Raw genomic sequence first — 22039 nt, 5'->3', positions numbered from 1 at the left:
TCAAGGCGATAGCGAATTACTGAATTACAGCGTTTAACGATGTTTTCGAGCGATGATTGTGCATTTAGCGAGACGGGTCAGGATCATGATATCCGGACAATGGTATGGCGAAGATTGTATTTTCCGTGTAACACGTTATGCTGGTCATCAATTTACTGTAGACAGAAGACTGAAACTTAGCCAATGGCACATAATCATACCTTCGTATGTACGAAACTTCATCCTTCCAGCCGATTCCGAGAAGTAACCCCCATTGAGTGCGTCGCACTTAGTCGGGCTTGTCCACGGAAGTGAGATGCATTTAGCAGTGAGAAAAATCAAGGCTTTCAAAGACCAGTCTGTGTTGAAGAATTGATCCAAATATCATCCATCCCAACTTGGGATTCTGCCAAATGCAAGGGATACTTGCCGTTCTTCGTTGCCAAGAAAACAAAGTTGTATCTGGTAGTCCTACTTCTTCACGAAGGAAATCTTAATTCTAGACTATTGATCTGGCCAAGAGTCAACCAGGTAGGGGATTTGAATGCAAAAACCAAATGAGAAGCTGCAAGCTATAGAGTTAGTATTTTTCGATCTATTACAATATGAACTTGATTCTTCGTAATTCGTCTAGGGTGATGGTCATATCCTGTTCGCATGTCGAAGAATAGCAATGATTCTCTAAGGCTTCTTCCAGAACTTTAATCAAGGGGCTCTCTGAATCACCAATCGCTATCGACGCTGCGAGAGCCCGTTCAAACCAAGGTGCGGCTTTGAACCAGTGTTTCTGGCTCTGATACAGCTTGCCAATATGAATGAAAATTCGGATGATGACTGCGTGATCCTCTTGAAATGCATCCTCCGCATTTTGCGCGATGCTCTGAAACAGGTCCTCGGCAACTTCTTCATCGTTGCATTCCAAATGTAGTTTTCCAACCTCGAGGCATGCCCGAATCAGCCTTTCGGTCTTTTCGATACCTGGTTCAAATGACTTGTGAACGGCTGTCCAAGCCTCTTTTAGTGCTGTAGAGCATTTCTCAAGAGAGTTTTGCTTCCGATAAAGATTGATCAATGTACACCTAGCTCGCAATATCTCCAAGCTGAGACGCTGCCAATGAGTCTCGCACTCGCCGATAAGATGAAGTAGATTTTCTTCCGTCGAGACATCTCCCGCTTGGAGCCCCGTGTTTGATAGACTCATTTGCACATCAAAGCGCAGTGGGTCAACAATCTCTGCTAAGGTCTGCGGCGCTTGCCGTGATCCAGGACGCTCTGAATTTGTTCCTAGTACGGCTATGGATGGCTCCCTGTGTCGAGTGGTACCAAACTGCACCGGCATTTCTCTATCCACGTTGGCCTGACACTTGTCATCCCAGGTATCGAGGACCCGATACAGAAGTGAAAGGGCCTCATCACTGCGAGACCAAATACGATATAGCTTTGAAACATGAAGGAGATGTCTCATGGTGTTTTCATGAACAGTGCCCCAACGGCGAACGTGTTTCTCAGTCACCCAACGCAGAACCCGATCGGCGTCATCCATACGATCATGGTTGGCATAGAAAGTAGCCAGTCGGTACGCCAAAGCAGTTGTTTGCTTGTGTGTAGCTGAGAGGATACGTTCGAGGCCAGCCAGTGCCTCACGGTACCGTTGTTCAGCGGCGTACACATCTTCCTCACGCTCAAGTCGATTAGCCTCGCGCTCCATACTCTCAAAATGTGTGAGCGTGTAGTTTTGAAACGTTGACGGAAAGAACTGATCTTGAGATTGGCATGGAGAAGGCGCCGGAGTCCACTTTGGAACAGTATCCCTACTTTGCCTAGGGGTTCTTGCTGATGGTGGAGATAGCGCCATGTCGCCCGGAGTTTGGTAGATTACATTTTGCGGTGTGGGAGCGCCTATCAAGGACTTTAGACATGGCTGCAAAGACAGAAACAATCTTACCGAGGTCAGCATTCTCGCCCGTCCCGAGATTTGCCCTAGAAGACCGCTTTTGAACATCGTCTTGAGTGAGTACGAGAGCCCCGTATTCAAAAAGCGTTCTTTTGCCCTGCGGGTGTTGTGTATCTGCGGCACTCCTTTGCTCAGCTTTGTGAAGCATCCACTGAAGCACTTCCTTTGGCACATATTTGAAGAATCGCCACTCATTCAATTTTTCTTTAAATTTTTTCACCCTAATGCAAACCTTAGCATGCTACTCACAAGATGCTCCGATGGACATACGGAGGATTGAATCCGTGAAGCGAAGACATCTTCTTTGTTACATCCTCAAGGGGTAAGTCCTGATCAATGTAGAGCTTCTTGATCTCCGAGCGATGGCGCTCCCAGTCACGCGCAGGATATTGCCGGCGTTGTGATGCTCGTTTACGTTTTCGCAGCGGCTGTGGCTGGTGATCTATTGCTGTAGCTTGAGGCTTCTCAGAAGTTGATTCGTAGCGGTCTGGCAATGGGAGGACTCGCTGACTGGCTGTTATAGAAGGACCTGCAGGAGGCACAAGGAATGGTGACCCATCGGAGAAGGCCGTCGTCAGATTTGGGATGAGAGAAGGAAGGGTTTGAGCAGATTGGGATGAGTTCGCCTGGTAAGAAGTGGTGGGATTGTGCTGACCGGCGCCATCTACCCACGACGCTGAGCTAACACTTGGTGTGAAAACGGTCTGTGAAGGCCACATTCGGAATGAACGGACTCTGTAGAGTTACTGTACAGCTAGCTAGCCATAAAGAGTCATAATTCCCATTCAGCAAGGTGGTTTTCACTAGCAGACAAACTCACGACAGAACATGCAAGGCTGTTCATCATCGCGAATCGAATAAGTGCCTGATGATGTGCTGTAGGACCACAGTAGAGGCACGGGTGAGAAACGTAAATGACTCTCAAATGCTATAATGTTGCGAGGTCGAGTACAAGGTGTGCCCTTTAGATTCCAAAGGCAACCACCGTCCAGCGGACCCGATCCTGCATCGACACGGCTTGGTAGCTGGTAGGCGTTCCTGACAAAATCCCAAAAATATAAGGTCGGCTTAGTTCTAGCGCGAAGATCGGGGCTGACGCATCAGGCCCGAAGCTTCATCCCCCAATCCCAGAAATCCTACGTTGCGCAAAGGATTCTCTGAAAGGTTCTCCAAAAGGTTCTCCAAAAGGTTCTCCCAAATTCCCTCTGTGTGGATTACTTTGCCGGCCACGTTAGTCGGAGTGGAACAGGCTAGTGTCCTCATAATGACACCTCCCAATGTCGATGGTAAGACGAGTTGATCCATCAGTTGCCCTCATTTCCTGATCTGCCTTGCCGGGTGAAGAACAAAAGGTGCTCCGAAAATGCGCATTTAGGCCTTGCAGAAAGGGGTTTCCGTCCTCTACCAGACGTGGGTCCTAGGACTCCAACAATGAAGCGCAGAACGAATGTTGTTTCATGGATCGGGCCAATGCCTGTGCAGCTTCGTGGGGAAAATGAGCATCCACGTAACTACGCCCATACCTTTACTGGCACCACATTGGCCCCACACGAAAGATCACAAAAGATCCGTCAAGGATATCAATACCTTAGCGGCTTTACCCATGGTGTGCTGCCCCATAATGAATCCAAGTAGACATGTCCCAAGTCCAAGGATGGGTTATACCAGCACCATTGTGCTCGGTGAATGCAAAAGTTCACACTAATACCCAAAATGCTCTTTCTCAATTTGCGTCGTATATAAAGCAACGCGACGTCCTTCAGCAATTTTTCATTTCAAAAGAGCGAGAGAGAGTGGGAGAGCCAGAGTCAATCAACACATTGACAACAACATTATCACTTGTACAATATATTGGGGAATTGTAAAGTATGATGTTTTTGATTCTTGTTATTGTCTTTTTTTAACGGTCGCCAGCTTATCAAAATGCCGACACACAAAGTAGCGAGCACCCCGTGCTCTTCAAAGCCGCTAAATACTGGCGGGGGTTTGATATCTCATGAGAATACGGTCTGTATTTGCTCGGAAACCTTCCTTGGTTCGTTTAAAGTGGCCGAGATTGACCAGTGCCTAGAAAATGCACACTCAGACAGAAAATCAAAGTAATGATAAATATATACAAGTACAACGCCATTGGACTGAGCGCAATGAAGCTGGACGGAGCACTGGCCAGAAATCGAACGCTGAGCAGACAGCAGATTCATCAAAGCTCATGCTGCAGCGATGGCAGCAGGAGTCAATGCGTGATCAGCCATACCATAACCTTGACGCTGTGAAAGAGCGGATGGACCAGAGAACTTTACATCAAGCTCTTGAGCAGATTAATGAAACTTCTAGCATTGAGGCCTTTGATGGTAGATCCCATTAGTCATGCTCTCCTGTTCATTTTTTCGGAAAAGGTGTGAAAGACATAGGCATGGAGACTATCAATATCACTCTGACTTCTTGAAAATTGATCAAGACTTTTGGGACTAGGCTGAAATAGAATATCTATGTAGAACCATGGAAGGAGAGCTCCAGGTACATCTCGGGTCAAGAAGGCGAAAGGGGATGTTGTTCCGGCGTTAGCGTTTTGCCTTAAATTGTTGCATTGGGACATCTCAAGGTGGAGGATGTCAGTGCCTCTGTCAGCTCGTCTGCCTTGTAGCAGAAAACTATTAGCATGACCCTACCCGCCTTAGCCTTGCCTCCTTCAGCCTGCTTCCCTGATTCTTGTCTCATTTCCCTGATCGTTCTCATCTCAGCCTTTTCCTTTCAACTCCTCCACCTGTTCCATCTCTCGCCTCTCTCTTCATACACTAGGGTCCTTTTCGTTCCCATTCGCTTGTCTCATTGTGTTCTTTTGGGTGGTAACACCAAAGCTCAACCTCTACCCTGGAATTTTCATTTGAAGACCCCCATATTTGCACTTTCCACCTATGATCGATAAAAATATTTCTTGAGTACTCAAATAACGATACGTTCCCCCAATTCTGCTTGCCAGAATGGCTTCTCGCGGGTTTAGAGATTTTGACGAAGTAGATCCATTCTCCAATGACATTTCGAATCAAGGAACACTGAATGAAAGTGGTCTGAAATGTGAATTGAAAACGTTTGAATCACGCTTCAATTCGAAAGGAGAAAAAGTCGTGCTTAGTGTAGGATCGAGGAAACACTTGGAGATTCCAGAGGACAGGGCGCATGATTCTGCTCTAGTTTTGACAAGGTTTTACAACAAAGACAAGGAACTCGATGGTACAACGTTGGAGATTCGCTCACCTTATATCAAGCGCGCATTCAAGGAAGTTGCCCCTGAATATAAGGAGTTAAATGTCCAGGCTAAGCATATTTTTTTGGTCAATGATGCACGGTACTTATTTTACTATCGGAAAGAGCTCCAAGAATATGGTCGCAAATTGAACGATCAAACAGCTATTGAACACCTCATGTTCGCTCTCACTTACATGTATCGGAAATTGGAACGCGAACTTCACACTTACTACAATTTTGTCGAAGCCCCTTCTTCTCTCCCAAGCATTGATTTTGTAAGCTTGTGGATGGTGTTTAGACCTGGGAGCTACATGTACCTGAAAGTCGCCGAGACGGAAAGAGTCCTCAAAATTGTTGAGATCAATAAAAGGGAACGCGCATTCGATAAACCTAGATGGGTTGTCAAAGGACAACTTATAACCTACAATGGGCTAAATTTTGGTTACATTACGGAGAATCAAACTATCCGGTCATACGATGGCTATAAACCGTTAACGGATTTGCCCGTCAAGCCCCTAGATTTTCTTGTGGACAGAGAACTTATCACTCAGAGAATGGTTGAAAGAGGCAAGAAATATACTAGCTTGCATGGGACTCATCATTGCGAGTATGACGGTACTGCAGAGGCCCTAGCACCCGAGAGGAGAATCACATTTGAGGGCGAAGAAGACGAGTTCCCTCTGCAAACTACGACAGTAAGTATACAAGGTATCCACGTAATCAGCCAAGCTGAGTTGACTAGGTCAGAGGCAGAATCATGATTGATGGAAAGAGATTCTATGAATCTGCGCCATCCCATGAACCCTATTACGAGGGTAAAACTATTAGTGTAGAAAACGAAGAACACCTGAATCTTGGGAACGACGACTACCTGATTTGCAGTTTTTTCATCCCAGGATTCGCACTTGTGGACAAGAGGTGGTGCTTTTTCAATGTTGACTTGGTCAAGGACGCTGAATATAATTTGGCAGCGTTCGAAAGCTTGATGCTAGACAAAAGTTACAAGCAAATGATATTCTCACTCGTCAATGTACACACCATCCTAGGATTGTCATTTGACGATGTGATTAAAGGGAAAGGGAAGGGTCTGATCTTCTTGCTCCATGGTGTCCCAGGCGTTGGCAAGTCACTTACTGCAGGTACGAAAGCAAAACGAAGAAGCATATTTTCTCATGGGTTCCGATGCTAACGGCTGGATAGAAAGCGTCGCAGATTTCTGCAAGCGTCCTTTGTATACAATAACTGCTGGCGATATTGGAGCTTCGTCGCATACGGTAGAGCTGGGCTTGGGGAAAGCGCTTCGCTTGGCCGAGAGTTGGAACGCTATAGTCCTGATTGACGAGGCCGATGTTTTTCTCGAGCAGCGTCAAACAAGCGATCTTACAAGAAATGGCCTTGTATCAGGTACTGTCTGGGCCATGACTATCACCGTTGAATTAATGTGAACTGACGCTCTATTAGTGTTCTTGCGGATCATTGAATATTATCAGGGGATTATGTTCCTAACCACTAACCGTATAGTATCATTTGACGAAGCCTTTAAATCGCGCATTCACCTTGCGATAAACTATCCCGCTCTCTCTCCAGCTTTCCGCAAGAGCTTGTGGAAGACATTTTTGCGCAAGGTTTCACCAGACTCAAAGCTCGATTGGCTGAGTCCGGCAAATCTAGAGCAGCTAGCACACGAGAATCTAAACGGGAGACAAATCAAGAACACCGCGAGGACAGCTTATGCGCTAGCTGTGGGTGAGCAGTCACCCATAAAACTTCAACACATTGAAACGGCCTTGAAAGCTATTCAGGCGTTTGAGTCAGATCTTGCAGGAGACATCATGCAAGACTAGAGTCAACAGACGAGATGCAAGTTGCAGAAAGGGAAAAGTATGACAGGTAGATGTTTCTAAATTCACATTTGCCGCAACACAGGGAGAAGTTGTAGGCACTTCTTCAAAGAGAATAAGTCTGTTTCCAAACCGTTGATCGGGTCAAAGGGATGAAATAATTATTGTTTTCGTTGGCTACAGCCACTGTAGTCAGAAAATGTAGTCGTCCAAATGCCACCAATGCTGAGGAATTCATCCCTAAGTACCATAACAGGTAACCCGAGGTTAGCCTAGTATTGCCAAGCCCGAAACCCTCGACTCCCGCCAACCCTCAAGTTCAATCCAAGCAATACCCACCCTCACCACCACCAAGGCGCAATGCCTCCCCTCCGCCCTCTTACCCTTCGTTCTCAGATCACGCAACATTCCCACCCCACTACATCTCATCATTTCACTGCCGCCCTCTCAACCCACGCCTCCCGCGCAACTCCCTCCAAACCAACGAATTACCCCCCCCCAACAACCACCCACCTCCGCACATTCAAATCAAGTACCCCGACCCGCTCATCCAGCGGCAATGGCCACGAATCTCACTATGATCCCCCGGGCGGCTGGCTGTTCGGCGTGAAGCCGGGTCAAAAGGAGGAGAAGGAGGGGTGGGAGACGATCTGGGTGTGGGGATACTGGGGAAGTCTGGTGCTCGCGGGGATTGCTTATGCCTTTAAACCTGATACTTCGTACGTATTCCACTGCTCTACCCGGTCGGTGTTGTTGGTACCCCGGATTGGCGTGGGGTTTTGTAGGGGAGCGAAAGGGGGGGCGGGGGGTGAGAGATCAGAGATAAGAGTCAGAGGCAGCAGAGAGGGGATGTGCTAGGGGAGAGGGGGAAAATGGGTTGATTGATTGACCAATCATTCTGTGGCAGCCGAATTTGTAGGAATGTGCTAACGTCTTGGAAATACAGGATACAAGCATGGGCGCTTGAGGAAGCGACGAGAAGATTAGAAAAGGAAGGGATATTGGAGGATCCGTTTCCAGATGCCGAGGGGCCCGACACCAAATCGAATGGGGAGGAGTATTGAGTATCACGCGTCTAGATGATGCTAACCATTGCTATGGGCGGGTTTCTTTTCGAAGATAAGACATCGAACATTGGTGGTAGGGTGGAGGGACGTTGAATTGTATATAGGTCTAGGTGCTTTGCAGTCATCGTTACGTCGATACTGAGAAAACGTCAAAATGGATTTGCGCAACTTTTTTTCGATTGCAACAACTTTTACACGCTTAAAGATGCAGGCTTTTCTCCTTCCGTCAAAGATCTGAGTCTGAGGTACCTTGGTACCTACCCCTGCTTTAACCATATTTCATACAACTTTCCAATTGTGCTACGCAACGATGTCCTCGTCAATTGCAATCAATTGCTGAAGCGGTCTCGGTTTCTGTTCTATGCACTTTTTAGTCTACACAATATGCTATATTTTCGGTGAAGAGTAAAATGTTCCTCCTAACATCGTTCATACAACCACAGCTGTCGCACTCTATAAGGTCTCATCCGTCTGGGCGCAGTACAGGGCATCTTCTTGACGATGGTCAACCACTCCAAATGCAAAAAAGCCTCAATGCGTTAGCAGATCTTTGACGCTCAAACCCTTCTTCACCTTCGTTGGCGAAGGAAGGTGTCTTCGATCATTTGTCAGCATTAGCAGGGCCGCGGTAGCTTCCTCGTCTTGTTCGCTATTTGGCACAATTGTAGGCGACGTTACTAACGAAGCTGAAGAGTACGCAGAAGTTGAATGTTGGCTTTGTAGACGGCGATGTGGTCCGAAGAGTGGAGACGGTAGAGATGACATAGAGGATGTATAAGATGATCGATGTCGTTGGGTCTGATTACTGTCGTCCGGTGAATTGATGCTGGATTGTGGAGTATACATTGCTGTGGGTTGGATGTTTGAGGGCTCCGTTGGGATTACGTTGTGGTGGTTTACGCCTTCCATCGGTCCGCTCTCCTTACCGACTGCATTCGTTGGCTCCTCGTCCTCTTCTTCATCGTCTGAAGAATCTGTCGCATCATGATCGTCACGAAGGGATGGGGCTTGCGGTTGAACGAGAGGAGTCGAGAGAGCGTTGTTGGCGGCCTTGAGGTCTGTGATACAAGCCTCGAGATAGCGTAGGTAATCAATGCTTGCCTGATAGCATGTTAGCAGGTCGTGGTACTGTTTTGCCTAGCGTACACGCACCTGCAAAATAGCGAGTTTGTGCATGTCTTGTCCGGAGCAAGCTGGGATCATGTCCTTCAAAGTTCCGAACTCTTCATTCATCTTGCTTCTTCGGCGACGTTCGATCACACTGTGTGCAGTCTTCCTCGCAATCTTTCTGCCCGCTGCAGATGTTGAGCTAGGCTGCTTCTTGGGCGCTGTCGCGGCTCCCGAGCTTGTTCTTCCCCGTTTGCTTGATGCCTTGGGGAAAGACTGCCTCGCCGGTATCTCGTCATCCTTAGGCAAAGATTTTGGTGTCATCTGAATGATCGTTCGTGAGCGTGTGGGTGGAGGTGGTAGTGAGTATGCCGAAGCACCAGCTGGTTGAATTGGGCGATGGCCGGAAGCATTCGGAGTGCTGTTTTGCAGAGATGTCAAGGCTGGCGGAGGAAGGTCAAACAATTGGTTAGGAGGCGGCTTGTGGGCATCATTCTTGCCAGTGATATCTGTAGATGTTGCAGGGGTAGGTGGCATATCAGGACGCGGCATATTGAGAATCCTCAACCGACGAGGCAGAAAGCAAGGGAAGGCAGTGTGCGAGTGCTCGTGGGTCTAAACGGAATTCTTTGCAAGGAAGAACAGACACCCGAAGACTGGGCAATGGAACAAAGCGTGGAGAAGAAGAAGAAGAGCCTCAAGGACGTCTGCAAAAAGCGCGGGGGTGAATATTGAAGATCATTTGGGAAGCACGTGCGTGTTTCTGTGGTTTCTTAGCATTGCCATTGGTGGCACAATTCCCGCTGTTCTCAACCCCGAACTCAATGGAAACCACCGCCCGATAGCCCTTGGCCGGGGCGCTCCATCCGCAATGTGGACACTAGAGAGTTCAATCTGGATTGGAAAGTGAAGTGGATGCAAAGGCGAGCCTTGGGCAGAAAGAAGGCTGGAACTGATGATAAAATACGACGCTAGGCTGACCTTCAAACAATGCGCCGTATTGAAACCAATGGACCCCTGCCTCACCCGCTATTAGTTAGAGTCCTTCAAGCGCCTTGCACCACTTCCCTTTCATCACCGAGCGCTCTCAATGAGCCGAACGATCACGTCGACTTCGACTCTGACCTCGACACTCGGTGGCTCTAAATATGGGAAGCTTTCATCGACCAGTCACAGCGAAGCCATGGACGTCGATACACGCCCGGCGGCCGCGAACGACCCGAACAATGCCATGACCACCAAGAGTCCCATTCAAATTACATCTCAACCACCTCCATCTCAGCATACGCCAGACGCTCCATCTACCAAAGACGACTTGCCTGCCTCTGGACCAATACAGCCAGTTCAAGACCAACCGAGGCAGAATGATGAAACGAAGGCAGACTTGCCAGCTTTGGCGGCCGCGCAAGGTCCGAATGGTAAGACATTCATTTGTTCTGACCTTATAAGTCACATTCTGAGTGAGCTTCTGTTGACGCGAAGTTGGAGCCATGTCAGCCCGGCGGCCCGCTCAGACATCTCATCTCTCCATGAATCTCCTTTCAGTCTTTGACCTCGACCCGCTTGTCGCAACCGTCGCACGCTTCGATGCTGTTACAGGCGAGAAGATCAACAAGATGCGCAAGTCCTATGAGGGCCAAGCAAAATCGTTGGGTCTGGCTGGGAAGAATAAGTCCATCAGACACGAGGATGCAGTCGCCAGTGGTGGAGGTAAGATGACGAGTCTGAAGGACTTGTCAAGCTGGCCGGATGAAGAGTGGTACAACCAGAAGGTGTTTGGAAAAGATATTAAGAAAGGCTTACCAGAGAGTATCACGTCGAAGCTAGATGCAGCATTTACTATCAATCAGGGTGCTGTGCCGGATGATAAGACTTGGAAGGAGATCCTCGGTATCGAGACACCTAATCCGGCAAACGCCAATCTTCAGAAAGAAGCGAAGATAAACGGAAAGACTGCTGCCCCATCGGGCAAAGCAGTAAACGCAGAACATGCAGGTGCGAATGAACACATACGTGCAAGGCGCAGTACGAAGAAGAGGCGATATGATGACGATAGCTATGAAGGCTACAACGAAACATTCAAGGACGACGAGATGGATCGTGAGGGCGGCTACGAATCCGCCGAGACCGGCGTAAGCAAGAATAGTCGCGGCAGTAGAGGGGAAAAGAACAAGCGCAGAAAGACGAACGAACATGGCAAAGGAGGCGGGAATTCGAGAACTGGCAGTTTCGCCTCAATTTATGGGAGGTGAAAGGTCACGTTCTAGCGTCCATTTCAGTTGGAAATGGTCCACGATGTACTACGACCAAGGGGTGTCATCGCCTGCTGCAAGCTCTGGCTTGTTCTGCGACTGCCACATTGCACATTGCCTATACACCCGAAGAGGCGACTGAAAGTCGCCGCGGATGATCCAAAGGCACCGTACAACTGCCACACGACGCGAAATGCCTCGTCCTAATAGACGCGAGAGTGCGCATGGCAAGCTTGCAGCATTCTTACAGCGCGAGGAATGGCGAATATCGTGGCGAGATTTGAGAGACAGGCATCTCACGCGATATGATGATATGAATACGCGAGGCGAAAGCACTCAAGGTGCAGGCACGGCCAGCTGCGGGATTGGTAGCTAAAGGCTATGACCTTTTTCGGTTTTGGTTTCCCCGGCATCAGCATGATATTGAAGACTGTAAGAAAGGTCACTTTTGCAGGTGATACTTAGAATTGACGGACAATAAATGCCGAGTGGAGCTTGGAGTGGTCATTCATAAAGCATAGGCGTCAAGTCTTCCGTTCATCATTCTCTCGTTATTACTATACCTATGCATACTGTCCACCCGCTTTCCATCAATGCAATGTATTCGCAGCGCTGAAGCTCGTGTTCAATGCTCCAACCGCATTTATGAAAGAGATGAATTTCACAACGAAATGCCGCCATGCTAGTATCCCATGAAGACAACGCCCAAAATAGGTATATAGGTATCTACTGCTCTTCCAGCACTCATCTATCATCCAACGCCGGCCGTCCCAGTCCCCGCACCGCTGGCTCCATTGGCCACAGCAACTGACCCTTCCCCAGCGTTGCCTCTTCTTCGCGTCCGCACGGCAGCTTTCTTCCTGCGCCCAATCCCTGCCGATGGATCTACCGCTCCGTTCACATTTCCGCCGCCTTCTCCTCCGTCATGCCCGTCATCGTCCGGATCCCCGTACATTTCCACGTACTTTCTCCGCTCGTCTAGCTCGTTCATGTCTCTTGGTCGCGAACGAAGCCATTTCATTCGAGGGCCTGTGAGCGCGTGTTCAGAGACTCGGAAGCCGTAAATGCGGGGTTCGTAGATTTTGCCCTTACCAAGACCAGGGGCTACATTTGTTGTGGCAACACCGTTGAGGGTGGGTGGCTGAGGGGGTAGAGGCTGTTCTTCGCTTGTAAGGTTGGTGGTTGTGTTTTGGAGCAAGGAGTTTGGTGGCGCGGTGGCGGTAGTTGGAGTCGTCGTGAGGGAGGACGAGCGTGAATGTTTGTGATTGTTCTGTTCTACAGCAGGCTGATGATTGGTGTCGCCGGGAAGAGCAAAAGCGGAGTGGGTTGTCGACAGACCTAAAGAGTCTTCTTTCTGGGAGAGATCAAAGTCGGGGAAGGTCATGAAGAAGAGGCAGCCGAAGGTCGTTCCGAAGAATGCGCCGTCCACAGATTGAAAACGACTGTTCGGTGGTGTGTAGACATCAAGACAACTTGGACAAAACAGTTTTACTGTTTCTCGACCCGGTATGTCGGAGCATCCTACCGGTAGCACGCGAGCCTGGTTACAAAAGACTCGAGGGCAGTAGCCGAAGTGTTGGGCCTCATACTTGTCTGCCATAATCTGCATTCCCTGCCGGGAGGTAATGAAGCGCTGGTGTATCAACCCATATAGAAGCTCTGCTGATGACTCGATAACCGATAGGTCGTTAGCCAGGCGATTTATCCTTCGTTCATGCCGAGACGTTGCAAACGAAGATCTTATCCTGTTTCCATTCTCGTCTCTCATAGCGATATCGTCATCGTCGTCTTCCTCTTCCTCTTCTTCCTCCTCGTCCTCCTCGTCATCGTCATCTTCTGGCTCCACGTCTAAAATCATCTCTAGAGCCTCTTTATACATGGGAACCTGATTTTGTAGGCCTGTAAGATTAAAGTCATCTTCTATGAAATCCTCCGTCACTTCCGCAAAATACTCGTGACCAAGCAGTGAACAGAAAGAGGAGATCCAAGAGTCGCTTGCGCCAGAAGAAGTAGACATGGTTGGGTCTTCGGTCGTCTGGCTGAAGGAGCCAGTCGACGTGGAGGGTGACGAAGAAGCGAGGTGGAAAGCACCAAGCTGCCCAGAGATGTCGTTAGGAGACACCTTGAAGGGTAATGGCGCAATCAGGCACAAACCGCTCAAGCCGACCGAAGTCACCTATCACTATTTACCAGAGTATTGCGGCTCTTCGGTGTTGTGCAGGAAGCTGTCAGCCGTTTGGTAGACAAGACGCCTAACGTGATTGGGTTGATTGGTCGCAGCCGTGTCATGCTCATTGGAAAGTCTTATGTCGTACGACTGGGGAGCTGTTCTGCTGGCGCCGTCACGACTAGAAGTAATAGGTGTCAAGGAAGTCTATTGAGGAGCCTTGTCGCTGTAGGTTCTGACTTTCACGAGTGTTATTGTCTGGGCAGACGTCAGATGCAGTAGACTTCACAAAAATCATCGAAAGCTTGACTGGCGTTTGCTGGTGTTCCTGATACCGTATCCTTGCATATTGTTCGAAGGATTGTAGTTGGTAGATCTGTACTTGAATTGATAGTGGGGTCCAGGAACGGGCTAGACTACACACCACGGAAAGCTACATCGCAGGTACGGCCTCGGGCAAGTTGAATGCTAAGGAATGATGACCGTCAGTACACAGGTAGCTTTCGGCTTAAATTTGATGCACACGACAGCCTTCAAATACTGGTGGAATTGAGAAAGCATGATATGGTTACGTATGAGACAGTGCGATCTGATGATCATCTCTAAAACAGATCCTTCATAATCTTCGAAAGCTCCCCCTGTGTTCCGTACATCGCACCTAAACCCTCTGTAGCTTGTGATCTGTCACCCAAGGGCATAGCATACGCATTGGGCGCAGACCCTTCCATTCCTTGGGCGCCGCTCGTGGGCGCATTGCCATATCCTTTGGCTGCTTCAAATAGATTCATGAGTTCATTGCTCATTTGTTGGCCATTGATGGAACTGCTTGCATTGGCTGTTCCTGAAGTATGGCCTGCAGATGCATAGGCCGCCGCCTGGTCTACTTGCTGACCGGCAAGGTCAGCCAGGCCTAGAGCAGCCGTAGAATGAGCGTCATTAGGAGTAGTCGATTGCGCTTGTCGACTGATCAACCCTAGCTTTGGGGCGTACGCTTTCAGGCTACTGATCATTTTCCAGATGTTTTGAGCTACAAGAGAGTTGTTGCTGAAACCCCTGACTAGGTCAACAGCCAAGTAAAACTCGTCTCGTACTTGGTGACTAAACTCCACAGGGGCATGGCAAACGGCGAGGAATAAGACTGCAATCGCAGATGCTAGGAAGTAATTGAAGCACACTTGCTGTGTGCTGTAGATGTCTGTTGTTTCGTTCAGACGTGTTAAGACTTGGACAGTCTCCTTTGCAACGTCTACCCCTGTCTGTGCAAATTGCCGGTTCTCCACAATCGTCGTCGCAGAACGGAGAACGGGCCTGTATATCAAGGTTCGCAACTGGTTTGTCCGGAAGTAAAGAATAATGTGAAGCCGTTGTTGTCCCCGAGTGACACCAGACGGAGGCTGATAGCTCTTGGACGACGGATCGAATCGTAAAGATTCCGGGATATTTCGATGCCATTTTAGCACTTCGTAATCGAGGTAATTAATGTTGTCTCTATCAATGTCGAGTGGGCCGCTATCCAGATTGGGTGTCGTTCTCTGTACTTTGGCTGCAATGCGACTGTATGCAATCATCGCTGTGAGGTATGGTGTCGAATCATCCTGATCAATCAGCATGACCTCCCCCCGAACGACTTGCTACTTACAGGCTCTGGGAAATCATGATCAATATCGGCATCCTGCATAGAGAAGGGCATGCCGGCGCCGATGCTCCATCTGCGGTCGAGTACAAATATCGACCAGAAGAGTCTGACTGCCCACTGGCGTTGTGTGTCATCTGGGAAAAGCTCGATCAATCTCTTGCTGCGATTTATGCCCATTTCATTGCATAAGCGGCAGGCGACACCAATCCAACGATAAGCTTGAACTTCTTCATCTACTTGAAAGTGATACTCGGCCTGTTACGCGTCAATTCTCGTTTGGACAATCCTAAAATCCTGTTCACTTACCAGAATTACTAAGAGAATGAGACCTTTGATGTCTACTGCGCTCACCGACAGGATATTCTGGTAAGCTGCTTGGCAGCTTTCGAAGATAGCTCGGCCCCGGGTGCTTTCACCACGACCTTCAGCCATCAGCCCAGATGCAAGCACCATTCTCAAGATGTTGATATCACTGCCTTCTAGTCTGTCTGCACCTGGAAGGTCTGATTGCATGAGATTTGTCCTACGTGCACTTTCAATAAAATCGAACACCATGTCTGCCTCGAGAATGATTTGGTTGATATCGAGCATCGGATACATCATGCCAATCTCTTCATCGTATATCCTACAAAGCCTGATTGCGTCGTCTTTCGAAAGTTGCCACAAAGGATCTTTATGCGGACTGTTGATCATCGCAGCAACAGGAGCTTGCTGTTGGTGCGATTCTAGGCCCAGAGCAGGATCTATGTCACCCGTTGTTGAGTCATCTTGAATCTCGGGCTGGGTTATGCCCATGGTCTGCAGACTAGACTTAGCCACATCTAGATTGAAGGCTGCACTAGTCGGACCTTGAAATTGAGGATGGCTTGCTCTCGACTGCGAGGGTGACAGTGTAGAGCGATAAGCTGCCGCTGGTTCGACTTGGTTCAGGGGCGTTTGCACAGGGTAAGATGAAAGAGTATTTCGAAGGTCATGATAAAGACCATAGATGTTATTGACTTGTTGTCGAAGGGCTTCGATCTGATCGCTCATGTCCTTAAATTCCCTGGCGGAGCCATTCAGTAAATGTGATAGAGAAGTGTATATGACAATGGACCTACTGCGAATCCTTGAAGGTGGAGCTGCAGCAATTGGGGGCATAGACGCATTCCAACGACAGGTTTCCGCATCTTTGACATGGGTTCTGGCCGTTGCATTTGATTTTTCGTCTTTTACATTCATTGCTGGACAAACGCGACAATCATCAGCGTATGTAACATATATCGGGATCAAAGATAGTTCACCAAGCGATACTGATGTATCTGTTTCGTTTGGATCTCTGTTGGGGGTAGGATTCTCATTGTCGTCTCCTTTCCGTTTATTGTTTTGGTCATCCAGCGGCGGCGGGGCTTGCACCGGTCCAGAGAAATATGGGCTGCCATGCTGTTGCTGAGTATTCATGAAGGGCAAAGTCGTCGATGCCGGGAGAATAAAAAAGGTGACGGCCAATTTTCCGCTCTCTTGGAGGAGGCGCTGGAAGGTGGAAATAATGGCAGGATCCATTTGAAAAGTGCCAAGCCTCGAAACGCTAACGATATGTGCTACTATTGAACTCCCTATTACTACCAATATATGGACTCTACTTGATATACCGTCTTCCATTGTCATCCTACGGGTTTTCCATCCGTGCCTACTGGTTTTGTATTGGGGCACGCAAGTGTCATACTAACAGAACCTCATTACCGGATGCAACAGCTCTATAGCACGACCACTGTGAAATTTACCTGTTATTGTGACTTCAGATCCACCTATTGGCATGATTTGGCGTCATCTTATCATATTAGCTTGTATACTGTGTCTTTGCTGAACTCAGACTCTAGTCCCGGCCATTTCATGTCTTCTGGGTGTCACATCTACCAGCACAAGTCTCACACGTTGTTATTGTATTTTCAGGCGAATCACATATTGTGAATTACACACATTTTGTTTGCCTTTGCTTAATCTTTCAGCCAGGATTGCTACCCTGCAAATCGTTCCTCACTTTGTCATTTTGTCCACATTGAGAATGCGGAGCTGCCTGTTAGTCGCCTTCTCGCATAGCCTGCGTGGCACGCTTTGTTCCCAAGACTACATGTAAAACTTTTCAAAATTCTGACGTGGCCTTTCACGTTGTGTAAGAAAAATCTCCAAGATATAAGGAAATTGTCATTTGCAACAATCTGAGTTCACGCATCTGTCACTTTGGAACCTTTCTATCAGAAACTTCACTTCCCAGGTCGGCCTCACCTGTCAAAAGTGACTATTCAGTGCAGGGCAAGAAGCACAAGCAAGAATTCCCCTTTCACGCACCACCAAATTTCGAACAGCAGGAAGATGGCCCCACATACCGAGTCGATTGAGTCGAACCAAGAAAAGGCAAAAGAAGACCATCAGGAGTCCGAAGCGACGGAAGTTCCAGTTGACCTGAGTAGTCGTCTACCACCAACAACGATAAGCCACAGCGGCAGCGATTTCTATCGCTCAATCGATGCCCGACTCAAAAAATCGCGGGACGATAAGAACAGTGCGTAGTCCTCTTCATTGCATCCTCTACCTGGTTCATTGTTTCTTGACTCACAGACAACAGTCTTACAACTCTCCGGCTCCGACCTAGAATGCCACTATAACATTTTGCACGATGCTCTACGTTCGTTGTTGCCCGCGGACGACCAAGAAATAATCAACGGTCTGGAAGTCTGTCACGAATTGATGGGGTATCTCATCAAAAAGGCTTCCAAGCATGATATGTACGACATTGCCACGCGCAAGCATATGCAAGATGAGTTCGACAGGAAACTGATGGAGCAGAAGAAGCTCTATGAGCGCCAGCTTGAGACCATGCAGGATCAACTCGAACACTGGCATGAGAAGTGCGACAAAATGGAGCTCCAAAAAGGAGCTTCTACTAAGTCGAAGAAGTGAACTTCATCCTCTACATGAGCGAGCATCTCCCGGCGCTGTCGGCTGGTGCCTTTTTTGCCACGATGGAGTGGATGATGAGCGAGAAATCACCACCCTGATTTCCATAATAGCTAGTCATAGGCAATGAGATCAGTATGCCAAAGAATGCATAGATAGTATGCACCTACCTTCTCATCATTAATCCCACCCTCCTAATCCTCTCCTTCTTCAAAGTCCCAGGATCCTCCACTGCCTTCCCTCTGTAAGTGGCCTTGAAACCATTCCACGGCAGCCAGACGAACACGTTATCACCCTCGTCCATGACTTCCTCATTCTCCTTTTCACTATGTTGAGCGGGCTCATTATCAGTCCTACCATGAGCCCGAAATGTGGCCTCCCAACTCATCCCCGCCCTCCCCCTCCCATTCTGTGTCTTTTCTTTCTCCACCTCATCCTTCAATATAAACGTATACATGTCGCCATCACCACCCTTGTCCACCTTCACTTCGATCCCATCATAAGTGGTCAGGTCCCAATACCTATCATCTGCGCTGTTCCCGTTTTCTTCTTCATTCGGATTGCTATTACGGGAGGAATCGTGCGTCGGAGGGGCGATGACAGGACTGAATTGACTTGCAAACCCTGCACCACCTAATGTATCATAGTCCAAATGACCATGGAAACGGGCGCTGTTGATTGACGGGATGGGCGAGAGGTAGGACTGTGAGGCGCCGCCACGGACGCGGTCGTCTTTTGTTTGCCAGGCTGGAGGCGTGAAGGGTCTGCTGATGTAAGAAGCTATTCATAGATGGAGAAAGCTATTGGGGCGTACTTTGTTGATCCAAAGAGAATGGGAGCTTGTGATGTGGAAGGTGAGAACATTTTGGGGGGCGGAAGGGTTAGTTCTACCGTCAAAAGTCGCAAGAATTGCTAAATGGGGGAATATTATACGACAAGATGCTGTGTGTTGAACCAATATTTAACTATACATGCATGCACAAATTAGATGGTTTTCTATCTCTCCTCCCATGCTTCACCATTCGAGCGCCGCCTCCACCCCCTCACTCCACAAGCTTGAGACCGCTCAACAGTAATCGTTTGAGGAGTCTCTTCGCTATATGTGGTATTGCCACGAGTCCCGCAACAGGGTTTCGTCGTATCGAATATGCTCCAACGATGATGGCAGCAAAGGTGAGCAGCCCCACAAGACTCCTTACCTTTCGGCGTCTGATACCTTTCCTCGTATATTCGATGTGCCAATCGCTCCACTTTGGAAACATGCAGCGGATGCCGAAGTCTATCTGCGAGTACCTAATGAATGAATGTTAGCTTGAACCAATTCAGTGAGCATTTGTGAACCATACGGATAGGTTGTCGCATTCCATCCATTTGACGTTCTATACCAACTATTGCACCCATCCCCGAAAACGGTCAATTTCAATTTCTCCTGCATCTCCTTAGCCCAAGCAATCTCCTTTTCCTTCTTGACCTCAAAGACATTCACTTCACCGCGCAGGAGATATCGAACAAATTTGAGCGTATATTCGACCATGTTCTCGCTTGCTAGAATGACACTATTGTGTCCTGTAGCGGTATTCGGCCCAAAGATGATAAAAAAGTTGGGGAAACCGTCGATGGCATTGCCCATGTACGCTTGTGGTCCTCCACGCTGATCCCAAACTTCTTGCAGCTCCGTACCATCCCTACCAATGATTTTCGTCGGGGCGAGCCAGGTTTCTATTTCAAAGCCGTTCGCTAACAGAATGACGTCCGCAGAGATTGTTTCTTCGCTTGTTTCTAATTCACCATCTTCTATATCCTTGGTCGGATATATGCCTTTAGAACCAACGATCACGCCCCGTGGTTCAATAGACTTCAACGGCTTTGTTGTGAGCTCGATCTTGGGATCTTGAAGACTCTTCAGCCAAAAAGCATCATAAATTAGTCTTTTGCAAGCAGAATCATAGTCAGGAGTCAATATGCTCCAGTACTTCTGAGGCGCGGTCATCCTCATATGCTGCAAAAGCCGTTCTTCGCGCACTTTCCTTTTGGCCTTGGATCTGGGCGTCTGCAGAAAATAGTCGAACCATTGCTTTTCGGAGAGGAAGAAGATCAAGGTTCTCAGAGACCGGGCAAGAATTGGGAAATTCGTAAACCACCACGGGCTTTTTTCATGCCACCATTTTTCCCCTCCGGGAGCGACTGGCCTAGGTACAACCCAAGGAGGAGATCTCATAATTTGAGTGACGGATTTGGCATTGTAAGGCTCTTGAGTAATTCTTGGAACGACTTGAGCTGCACTACATCCACTTCCAACCACAACAACATCTTTGTCCTTCAGGTTTACACTGGGATCCCAACGGGCAGTGTGACAGAATTTGCCTTCGAACCTATCCAAGCCACTGATTTTGGTGGGCCACGGATTGGGTTCCACGAAACCTCCGGCACAACTACAGATAATCTTTGCACGAACTTTCTCCTCTCCAACGATGACAGCTTTACGGCCCTTGGCTTGCATCCGATCACTTCTTTCCTTCCGACTGAGATCACCAGTGCCGGGAACGAGATAGCAGAGGGTGGCCTCCCATAGTTTTTCATTCTCAAGCCATCGAATTTCTGTCACATCGGTGTTGCATTGGACGTTGTTCAAAATTCGGTATTTTGCACAAACGTCGTGGAAATACTGCAAGATCTCCGGACCCTCTGGATGAAATGACTGCCAGGCATTGTTCGGACAGAAAGAGAAACTATAGAAGATAGCTGGCCTAGATTGACGATTCAATACATTCGACAAAATTCACAGGTGGAGAGACACGTACACGTCACAAGCCACACCTGGATATCTATTGATCCACCAAGTGCCCCCTATCCCTGACTGTCTTTCAAAAACCCGGAACTGGTCGAGCCCGAGTACCTCTTTCAAGCGGCATGCCATAGCAATGCCGGACTCACCAGCGCCCATGATGAGCACAGGGTAGTATGTGTAGGCATCTTTTCCGTAACCATTGACGCGATGAATTGTATTAGGCTTGATGTCCATAGCAAGGAGGAGTCGATCGCATAAGGCTAGGTCAACCTAAGAACCTTTGCGCTGCAGCTGGACGATAGATGAGCTCGCAATCGTGAACGCAAGTGTACTCGAGTAGGAGCGCACTACCCGACGTAATGAGGGGTAAACGTGTGGCTCCTCGTCATTTCGTTTGGACGGTGCACAGATATCGCCATTATCGAGAGATTCGATATGATAGTGACACCTACACCCGTTCCTTACGGGGACAATCCTTCCGTCGTCCCACATAAAGGTTCGAGCTGAGCAATGAGAATCACCAATCATTGATCGGCTACCCCTGAAGCCTACTTGCAAAACTTGATATCGTGGGTCGGGAGAACCTTCTTCCTAGCGCCTCAACCGGCCCTACGATCGCGCGATCTCGGGTTGAGGGCGTGGTCCGATCTTTTACTCTCGGTCTATGCCAATCCAGCTCTAGCGCCCCTGCAACCATCACCAGATTGTCAACAACGGGGCTGTAGGAGATGGTACGAGCCTCGAAAGGTACCAAGACCACTTGAAATGCATCTGAGTGGTTCGTAGTAAGTCCACATGGCTGCACTGCATGCGCCACCATATCTTGATGGAGCAATCAACGTGCGTACCAAGTCATTTCTCTGGACGCAGTCGCTAGCATCCGGATCTGTCAAACCTATCGTTGCAGCAGGTCTTCATGTACGTATTCTGCTGCAAGGTAAAATCGACTCACGAGCTTCGTTCGCGTTTCTTCCTGTCATTTTTAGCACATGGCTTTGACCATTTCAGCCTTGCCCAGCTCCCAGCTTGCCCTCTGATATTCATTGCTAGTGGGTTCTCTTTTTT

General features: G+C 48.5%; 9 protein-coding genes across 9 annotated transcripts; 3 read left to right on the top strand and 6 right to left on the bottom strand.

Moving 5' to 3' along the window:
- Window positions 1–577: 577 nt before the first annotated feature.
- On the bottom strand, window positions 578–2652 carry KY384_002155 (uncharacterized protein; the record flags this gene model as incomplete). Its single annotated transcript, XM_044810681.1, has 3 exons — window positions 578–1878; window positions 1925–2154; window positions 2204–2652. 3 exons carry the CDS (start codon window positions 2650–2652, stop codon window positions 578–580), a joined length of 1980 nt encoding a protein of 659 aa, XP_044672655.1.
- A 2262-nt stretch (window positions 2653–4914) lies between these two features.
- On the top strand, window positions 4915–7023 carry KY384_002154 (uncharacterized protein; the record flags this gene model as incomplete). The annotated part of the gene is made up of 4 exons (XM_044810680.1): window positions 4915–5874; window positions 5922–6318; window positions 6380–6583; window positions 6641–7023. The coding sequence occupies 4 exons, from the start codon at window positions 4915–4917 to the stop codon at window positions 7021–7023; spliced, it is 1944 nt and encodes a 647-aa protein (XP_044672654.1).
- A 1595-nt stretch (window positions 7024–8618) lies between these two features.
- Window positions 8619–9731, bottom strand: KY384_002153 (uncharacterized protein; the record flags this gene model as incomplete). The annotated part of the gene is made up of 2 exons (XM_044810679.1): window positions 8619–9188; window positions 9240–9731. 2 exons carry the CDS (start codon window positions 9729–9731, stop codon window positions 8619–8621), a joined length of 1062 nt encoding a protein of 353 aa, XP_044672653.1.
- A 646-nt stretch (window positions 9732–10377) lies between these two features.
- Window positions 10378–11446, top strand: KY384_002152 (uncharacterized protein; the record flags this gene model as incomplete). The annotated part of the gene is made up of 2 exons (XM_044810678.1): window positions 10378–10612; window positions 10677–11446. 2 exons carry the CDS (start codon window positions 10378–10380, stop codon window positions 11444–11446), a joined length of 1005 nt encoding a protein of 334 aa, XP_044672652.1.
- A 751-nt stretch (window positions 11447–12197) lies between these two features.
- On the bottom strand, window positions 12198–13463 carry KY384_002151 (uncharacterized protein; the record flags this gene model as incomplete). The annotated part of the gene is made up of 1 exon (XM_044810677.1): window positions 12198–13463. One exon carries the CDS (start codon window positions 13461–13463, stop codon window positions 12198–12200), a length of 1266 nt encoding a protein of 421 aa, XP_044672651.1.
- Window positions 13464–14215: 752 nt separating this feature from the next.
- On the bottom strand, window positions 14216–16791 carry KY384_002150 (uncharacterized protein; the record flags this gene model as incomplete). The annotated part of the gene is made up of 3 exons (XM_044810676.1): window positions 14216–15208; window positions 15253–15504; window positions 15556–16791. 3 exons carry the CDS (start codon window positions 16789–16791, stop codon window positions 14216–14218), a joined length of 2481 nt encoding a protein of 826 aa, XP_044672650.1.
- Window positions 16792–17601: 810 nt separating this feature from the next.
- On the top strand, window positions 17602–18189 carry KY384_002149 (uncharacterized protein; the record flags this gene model as incomplete). Its single annotated transcript, XM_044810675.1, has 2 exons — window positions 17602–17791; window positions 17855–18189. The coding sequence occupies 2 exons, from the start codon at window positions 17602–17604 to the stop codon at window positions 18187–18189; spliced, it is 525 nt and encodes a 174-aa protein (XP_044672649.1).
- Window positions 18190–18199: 10 nt separating this feature from the next.
- KY384_002148 (uncharacterized protein) lies at window positions 18200–19050 on the bottom strand (the record flags this gene model as incomplete). The annotated part of the gene is made up of 3 exons (XM_044810674.1): window positions 18200–18299; window positions 18357–18950; window positions 19001–19050. 3 exons carry the CDS (start codon window positions 19048–19050, stop codon window positions 18200–18202), a joined length of 744 nt encoding a protein of 247 aa, XP_044672648.1.
- Window positions 19051–19229: 179 nt separating this feature from the next.
- On the bottom strand, window positions 19230–21208 carry KY384_002147 (uncharacterized protein; the record flags this gene model as incomplete). The annotated part of the gene is made up of 3 exons (XM_044810673.1): window positions 19230–19479; window positions 19533–20933; window positions 20988–21208. 3 exons carry the CDS (start codon window positions 21206–21208, stop codon window positions 19230–19232), a joined length of 1872 nt encoding a protein of 623 aa, XP_044672647.1.
- Window positions 21209–22039: the final 831 nt, after the last annotated feature.

This window comes from Bacidia gigantensis (genome assembly GCF_019456465.1).
Source record: "Bacidia gigantensis strain McMullin 20006 chromosome Unknown contig_134, whole genome shotgun sequence".
Classification (NCBI taxonomy): domain Eukaryota; kingdom Fungi; phylum Ascomycota; class Lecanoromycetes; order Lecanorales; family Ramalinaceae; genus Bacidia; species Bacidia gigantensis.
This window is presented reverse-complemented; position numbering and strand designations above follow the sequence as displayed.